General features: G+C 31.7%; 1 protein-coding gene across 2 annotated transcripts; it reads left to right on the plus strand.

The window, feature by feature from the left end:
- LOC109719735 (protein FraH) lies at nucleotides 1,285-6,496 on the plus strand. Of its 2 annotated transcripts, none has more exons than XM_020246533.1 (5): nucleotides 1,285-1,532; nucleotides 4,576-4,640; nucleotides 4,723-4,783; nucleotides 5,353-5,499; nucleotides 6,158-6,496. In XM_020246533.1, the coding sequence occupies exons 1-5, from the start codon at nucleotides 1,334-1,336 to the stop codon at nucleotides 6,265-6,267; spliced, it is 582 nt and encodes a 193-aa protein (XP_020102122.1). In that variant the 5' UTR covers nucleotides 1,285-1,333; the 3' UTR covers nucleotides 6,268-6,496. The 2 variants fall into 2 exon arrangements, with proteins under 2 accessions (XP_020102122.1, XP_020102121.1); XM_020246532.1 differs by having other exon boundaries at nucleotides 1,287-1,610.

Below are 9,000 nucleotides of genomic sequence, written 5' to 3' on the forward strand. Positions count from 1 at the left end.
TCATTCGAGTGATACGTTTTGGTGCATTTAAACGAATTCGGTCTAGATCTAATACATGATATAATAGTCGATGGATGAATTTTATTAGATATATATTGCTTTTATTGAGCACATGTGGGTTTTGTACTAGAAGGGCGATTTCGATCTATAGAATTTATATTACCTTCGAGGAACGAGCTAAAGTTGGTTTAAGGTGCACGTCTTTGTTGGGAAGCGCCTCAACAAGTTTTTGTTGAAATAGTTTGGTAAGTGGTTTGACGCACTTCATGTATGTTTAGATTTTAAAGTGTTATTGTGATACAAAAGTTTTTGGTTTGAATCTTAAGATCGTGTTGAATGGTGGATTTAGATGCGGGGCGAATGAGCGATCACTTACTCTGGATTTTCCTCTTATCCATAAGATCGCACTAGTAATATTAATTGGGCAAATAAGAAAGCTATAATTGGGAACAAAGCTTTACTTATTGGGCTGTAGATCTAAATTGAGCCCACAAAATGTTATTTTTTTATAATTCAACTTTTTAAATATTTTTAAATTTAATGAATAAAGTTTAAATATTTATTAAAACATAACATATATAGCTGGTTGAAATATATTAATTTAGATGCCAAATAGCCTAAAAATTTAATGATACAGGACAAAACTATTCTAAGTTGTCTATAAAATAGATGACAAAAATACTTGAATTATAATATATGTAACGTTTAGATACCGTGCCTCGCATCTAATAATTTTTAGTCTATGAAAAAATAAATGTATAAATTTAACTTGTACATCTTAGGAATACAACACGATCAAAATAATTTTCTATTTTCTTCTATATATTCAATCACACATGATATATTATACTATTCAATATTTCACCAACACACACACACATATAAGCTCCGCATACCCATTTTTTATAGGTCAAATATTTTTTACTATGCCAAAAAGAATAAATTTTATTTAGGTGCATGGTATAAATGATAATTTTTTCTCCATTAAGGCCGATATTGGAATAGTGTGATAGTACTATGATAGCGCATTATAGTCCCGTTATTGAGTTGACAGTTTGGGAATGATTAAAATATTATATTATTATCGTGTTATCAGCTATTATTGCAGTAAATATAAAAGTTGGGAGTTCNAACTCCCAAAAAAAAAAAAAAAAAAAGGAAAAAAAAAAATTCAGGGGTTAGGTACAAATAAAGCAAAACTACATGGACTCTTCACACATTTTCCTCTACAATATCCTCTCCAATTCACCACCAAAAAGGAGAATTAAAAAAAAAAGAAAATAAGGTCCATACATAAATACATTAATTTTCTTTCAATATCCTATGTACTCCAATGGAGGTAGTAGCACTATCAACAGCAACATGGTCTCTACCTCCTCCCCCTCCTCCTCCTCAACCTCTCACCTCTCCATCTCCTCCTCTCTCCTCTCTCCTCTTCAAGAGCTCTCCATTGAAGAAGCAACAACCTTATCTCCACATCTCCTTTAAGAAGGAGAGGAGGTACGTTCTCACCCCTTTGAGGTGCTCACTTGGTGAGAGCCCATCAACTGCTTCTTCTTCTTCTTCTTCTTCTTCTTCTGCTTCGGAAAGATGGCTTCTTGAGCCTGCAGGTTCTTTTCTATTTCTAGTTGTATTTGTGATGCTGTTCTCCCAATTGGTTTTTTTTTTTTTTTTTTTTTAATCTCTAGGTTAGAGTTTCTGTGAATTTTTGTAGTGTGATGCGTTTGATGTTGAATATAAAATATTAAAATATTATTTTTTGACAGTTTAAAATATTATTATCTCACATCATAATTTTATGGAATTAGACTGGAATGCGTCTAATAGCATCAAGTCATTGGCGCTATTTGATTTTCGATCTTTGAATGAAAGGATGTGTGGTTAAGATGATGGTAATACCCTAGTCACTGTTTGGTTTGAGAATAAAAGAGGGTTAAGGGGTTATCCCCTCTTTTATCTCCAAATGGCATCAAATGAGGGGAGGGTTTGTAACCGCGACCCCTAACGGATTATCCCAAATGGTATCAAATGGGGGTGGGGATTGTTAACCCCATCCCTGTCCGTTAGGGTGGGGTTAACAATCCCACCCTCTTTAGAATTGGGGTGGGATTAGTTAATTCCATTCCAATTTATTTTTTAAATATAATTAAAATTTTAATTTTTAAATTTTAAAAATTTATAATTTGTAATCTTAAAATTATATTAATATTTTTAATTTAAATTTAAAATTTAAAATTTTATTTTTAATTATTTAAATTTAAATTTGACATTTATATTTTGAAAATTTTAAAATGTATAATTTGCAATCTTAAAATTAATATTTATTTTTTCTAAATTTTAAATTTCAAAATTAAATTTTAAATTATTATTTTTTATTATTTAAATTTTAAATTTAATATTTTATATTTGAAATTTTAAAAATTTATAATTTGTAATCTTAAAATATATATTTATATTTTTAAATTTTACATTTTAAATTTTAAATTTTAAATTTTAATCTTACAATATAGATTTTAATTTTGAATTTTTTAATTTTAAAAGTTATCTATTTAAATTTGAAATTTTAAATAGAAAATAAAAAATTTAAATTCAAATATAATAATTGAGGCAATATCATCGTTTTCTATTTATAACTACCTACTATCTTTTTTATTCCACTTATAACTCCAACCAAATACTATTTTGCTTATATCTGGACTAAACCCAATTCTCAACCAAACACAAAATTACTCTAATCCCACCTTAACCTTAAACTTAACCCTATCCCTGGAATAACTATTTCTTACTTAACCACGAAGCCGTAGTTTGAGTAGGTGGTTGGTTGAGTAGTATGGTTTAACGGATGAAAATAGTTAAATGGGTAAATCTAACGATGAAAAATTTGGTAGCACCAAGTGTTTGGTGTTATTAGAAACAAACCAGCTGGACTATATAGGGCTATTGTATTATTAAGAGCATTACAGTCTTTATGGTCCTAACTTTCTAATTATCTATCAATTTTGATGAATGGTTAGGATGAGAGAGAACAAAAATTGAAAAGAAATTCAAAGCGAAGAAAATTGAGACACTCAATTTCTCTTCTTATCCTAACCATTTATTAAAATTGATGGTTAGGAAGTTAGGAGCACAAAGACCGCTATACTTCTAATAACCCAGTAACCCTATATATAGGCCATGGCTACTATACTATTATGAGTATTGGAGCCCTCGTACTCATAAGTTGTTTTCAATGATGGAGCTTCACGATCCACTCCGTTAAATATGATCTAGAGTATTTGAAACTTCTAGAAAATAAATTTCGTAAATTTTCGAAATCATAATAAAGTCCATCAAGTGGGCATAAAATGAACGGTCAAAATCGAACGACGTCCTAAAAAAGGATGATCGGATCCTTCAATTCAAGATCAGAGTTATTGATCTTTATCTATGTAGTGAATAGAATTTTCTATCAAAAATTCAACAAATTCTGATTCTTTTACACCGTTAAACTAGCAAGTATTCCATACCGGCCGGTCGTTAAAAATTGTCAAATTTGTGACCTCTTGATCGTAAGGTAAATGATGTCGAAAATTTATAAAATTTGATTTCTAGAAGTTTTAAATGCTATAAATAACGTCTAACGGTGTGGATCGTCGTTTCGGAAGCTCTATCATTGAAAACAACTTATGAGTACAAGGGTGATCGTACTCATAATAGTATAGTGGCCGGACCCTATATATATATATATATATATATATATATATATATATATATATATATATATATATATATATATATATATATGCTTATGGTAGCCGGACCCTATATATATTATCAGAGCAGGAATTGCGGAGTTCAAATTCTTGACTTTTTTCCGTTTATGGATACTAAATCTCTTCAATTTAGCCTTGCGATGAATCTTCTTGGTGTAATACGCTAATAATTTTAAGTGTAACTAAACTTGAATTACAGCTGAATTAAAACACTCCTTTAAAGATGAATTTACATGCACTTGGTGGTTTATGCTTATTGCCTGATATGTTTTATGCTTTTAAATCATATATCTCCCAAACAACTAGATTTCCAGAAGTAAGGCATGAGGATTTGGGTCGATTTGAGCTTAGATCGACTTGATTCGGAGTTTCTCAAAATATGTTCACAAAATCAATGTCCAAAGGCTATTATTAACCAAGGAAATGATATAGAAGATAAACTTTGTTCATAACATAATTATAGTTTTCAGCCTGAAGTTCAGAGTACGATTGGCATTTGTTTCTGTTAAGACATATTCTGACATGTTTTCTATCAGATCGATCTTATAATTTCCGTAGCATCTTAAGCTCCCACCGTCGATTTGATCCCACTTTCAACATTAAGGGAGCGTTAAGACAAATTCTAGGCCATTTCTTTCTCCTTGTAAGTCACTATTTTTCGTAGCCGAGATACGAATAGTTAAGTAACAGGTTTAGTTACAATAAAAATGATGTATGAACTATTCTGCGTGTCAGCATCATGCTCTCTGAATTCGATCGCAAATCGATAGAACAATCGTTAAATTTCCAGGGCTCGAACCTTTACATTGCGCATGAATTGCAGGTGATGGGGATTCACGGCACATCGGATACCGCGTTCCACTTCCTGATGCATTTGAAGTAGCTTCAGTATGTTCTCTCCTGATTATCAGACTGTCATTAGAAAAGCAATGCAAGATCCAAAATTAATTCTTTCTGTCCATCTCTCCAGGATACAGTGACTGTCGGTCGCCTTCCAGAGAACGCAGATGTAGCCATCCCTGTTGCCACTGGTATGTATCTGCCTTAATTGTATCTCAGATGCTCAATTCATACTTTTTTTTCTTTTCTTTTTCTGGAAAATTCTTTCAATCAAATATCTAAATCAGCTTAATCGGAAAAAAAAAAAGGTACAATCAAATATCTAAATCAACCTATAAGTGAGTGAGTACAAAATCATATTTATTTCCAGGGACGGAGCCATTATGAGATTCACATATAAGTCTTATGCAGTAAAAAATTAAAATATCACAAATTTTAGTTTTTACGCAGACCAAATTATTATTATTATTATTATTTTTAACAAAACATGTGTTTCCAATCTTTCCCTAAACTCCTCGGCCCTTTTCCTCCACCGCCTCTAGTCCTACTCCTTGATCATCTCGTCAGCGCCGACATCGCAGGCAATAGATAATCGGTGAATCTAACGAACTCTTTTCCCAACTTCCCGGCTTCGTGCTGTTTACATCAACATGTGTTTGTATATATATTTCAGATAAGATTTGTACGTATATTTTAGAAGGAAAAAAAAAAGAAGAAAAAAACAAAAGAGTTATCTAATGCGCTTGCACCTTGTACACAGTCTCTCGTATTCATGCCCGGCTTGAGAAAAAGAAGGGGAATTTATTCGTCACAGATTTGGACAGCACAAATGGAACATATATTGGTTACGAGAAGCTTAAACCTGGTGCCGCCACGAATGTACCCCCTGGGAGCTACATAACTTTTGGTAATTAAACATTTGAAGAGATTCATTTAACTAGAGTTTGGCTTGTGTGCTTTCGAAAGTGAGGAGACCTCCATGCTATCGAGTCATTTCTGATATTAAGACTTCTGAATCAACGATCTGTTTCATTAGACTTGATATGAAGTATTTGAAGTATTTAGAAGATAAATTTTATAATTTTTTGACGTCATTTACTTAGTGATTGAAAGGGCTCATAATCAACTGTTTGAAATAAAAATCTCACAAAAAGTATGCTATTGTTTTATATGGTATAAATAATTTTCTATCAAAATTTCACATAATTTGAATATTTCTATACTGTTAAACTTGCAAACTGCTGACCACAACTATTATAATTATTGATTTTGGGCCGCTTCGATCACTGAGTAAATGATATAAAAAAATCATAAAATTTATTTTCTAAATTCTTTAAATACTCTAAATCAAGTTTATCAGAGGCAGCCGTTGATTCGAAATTCTCAACATCGAAAACGACTTGATAGCACGGAGGCAACCGCGTTCCGAAAAGCACACAAGCCTAACACTTTTAACTATCCTATTATGTCGCTTTTGGAATTAATTGTTCATTAATTTTAGATGCAATAAGCGTTAATTATTTGAACTTTTCGATAAAATTTGTTGGCATGTAATTAAATTGCAGGTGATATCCACCTGGCTATGTTTCGCGTTTCGAAGATCGGAGTTGATGCTGCTGCTGCAGAAGCAGGAGAGGTACCTGCTGCAGTTGAAACTTTGGAACAAACCAGCTGAGAGTCGAAGCCTTGTTCTTGTTCGAGTCGATCTGTTTTCATCTTGTTTATTTTTGCATGTAATATTATCAAATAAGCCCTTCAGTTCTGTGAATTCTGAGAAGGGTTTTTTCGCCCGTGCTGTGTTATGTTGTCAGGATAATTTAGTCTCGAATAAAGTACGTCGGATGTAATTAATATGCGAAAGGGAAATGAAAAATTCTCATTGGTGTCTGCTTATATGATCGGAAGTTAACGCATCACTACATACTGAGTTTGTTTTGTTGGATTATGTGAAGTTACACTCCGAGTCGATATTATGGTGAAAAAAATCAAAGATTTGAGATTTCTATATGTGAAGTATTCGTAACTCGAAGTTTTGAGTACTGGCACTGAAAATTATGTCAGAAATTCCTCAGAATTCGAAACTTTGACCGAATAAGTTGAGTTTGACTGCAATTTGATTTAATCTTGTGTCATGAGATTAGGAAATATTCAGGAGTACCTTCAAGAGGGTTTTTAAGAGGAGATCAACAGTTAGAAGTGAATCGGAGATTCAGATGGACGGCAGAGATCATTTCCTACAAGAATTGGAGTTTTAGAGTTATAAACCGTTGTAATTCTTAGAGTTTTATTGTTGATAAAACCTAATTAAGAGAAAATTGTGGAGAACTCTTGAGAGAGATTGTTGTAATTCGATCTTACTTTTTATACTTTTGTGTTTTGAATTAATCGAAAAATGCATTAAGGTTGTTTTCTCTGTGGACGCAGGTCGACATATTGTTAACTGAACTACATAAATTCAATATTCTTATGTTCTCTTATTTGTTTTATTGCTTTGTTGTCCTTGTATTTCTTTTCTAAGATCGTTTTTATCTATTTTTGTTTATAAAAAATGTCGTTTTTTGCTGTGCTCATGTGCCGTGTGAATTTGAGACGTGCTCGGTAATCCTTTGGTTGGTCCCGTTCGTGTCTAAGAATTACAAGTCTCAAGGAGTTAATGGATTTGTGGTTGATCAACAAATTTGGCCATGAACAGTGTATGTACTCAGTTTAATGTACAGCATGTTAAGTGGGCTGGAGAGGAACAATCACACACACATGATTAACATATGCACAAGATTTGGGAAGTTGCATTGAAATCTACAGATTTTTGAGGATTCACGCGCAAAAAAATTTCCTTTGTTTTTCCAATAATTCATGTTGAATGAGTCGAGAGAGGTTTTGAGTAGTCTCCTTTTGTTTCTGTTTTTGTTTTTGTTTTTTCGCTTTATTTCAATTACGTGATGCGCTGACTTAAACTTAAGACCGATTGCCTTGATAAAAAGCTAATTATCAATAAGACTATCAAATTCAATATTTAATTTGATGTATTTGGATGTAACTGCTGCTATAGTTAGAATGCAGGAGGAGATCCAACTGCAGCAGTTGAAATTACATCCAAACTGACTGCTACTTCAATTGCAACATTTGGAAAAAGTAAATTTAAGTAAAATAATAAGCTTAACTTTTTGAACTTTTTTTAAACAAAAATTATTTTTTCTTTTCTGTATGCATTGGAGATAATTTTATCATTACGTGTATAAAGTGATAAAATTTTAAAAATGCACCTCTCAACTGCATGTGACCAAACAAGACGCATGTACGTAGTTATAACTATTGTATTTTCAACTGCATGTATCTCTTCTAATTGCATTCAACCAAAAAGCTTTTAAATATAGTTATGTTTTTTTTTTTTTATTTGATGGAGAAAGGTAGTGTGCCGGTGACACCTGATTGCTTCTTTTCTTTACTCTTTTCTTTAGAAATGAACATAGTTAGAATTGTGAATAATTAAGCTTCGAACTTTGAGATATCAGATGCTAATCATTAAGCCTTTTACTACTTGCACCGAGGATGATCAGTCGTAAATAGTGATGAAATTTCTGCAATTCTTGGATTTTTATATTTTTATCCTTTTTTCCGCTTTTTTAGTTTCATCAAGATGCCATCAGAGATCCTAGTGATTAATAAATTGTTTCGTGAAATTGTCCTTCATTTATTTATTTATTTTTCCGTAAATTCTCCAGTAGGAACAATTGTGGAGCCCACAACATGTGACATATATATCTATAGAAAATCCATTATATCCAAACGTTTAATATTCTTTTTTTTTTTATTATTTAACATTGGTGTGAGTTTATTTTCTTACTGGAATGTCTCGTCATCAGTCATCACTGCTTACGTACAAACTAATTAATAGTCTTTTTGAACTTAATCTCGTAAATTGTGTGAAATAATTATTATTATATAGAAAAGTGTTTTTATTTTAATTTTTATGTTTAGTACTTTTCATTACTTCTGAATTCAAAAGGTTAAGCTAGTATAGGATAATATATTTTTTTATTTAACAGTCTTCTTACGTCTAAACTCGAGATTCTTCGATAGACCATGCAGTAAGGTGGATTCAAATTAAATAAAAAAAAATTAATTATACTAAGAGCTTGAAATAACTCAAAACTCAAAAAAATCTTACTCTAATATCACGTTAGATACACTGAATAATTGCAATTCTTCAAAAAAGTTTAAGCTGCTAAAAAATAACACAATCCGGCCCCACCATAATATAATTTGGCCAATTTGCATAAAAAATCCACTTATTTTGGGCTTTTGCAAAATCGGGCCACCTTTTTTATTTTTGCAGATTCGGTCCGCTTTTTCAGCAAACTGACCAAAATACCCTTATTACTTTTTCTCTTTTCTCTTTCTCTCTCCT

The sequence above is a fragment of the Ananas comosus genome, linkage group 13 (assembly GCF_001540865.1).
Source record: "Ananas comosus cultivar F153 linkage group 13, ASM154086v1, whole genome shotgun sequence".
Classification (NCBI taxonomy): Eukaryota; Viridiplantae; Streptophyta; class Magnoliopsida; order Poales; family Bromeliaceae; genus Ananas; species Ananas comosus.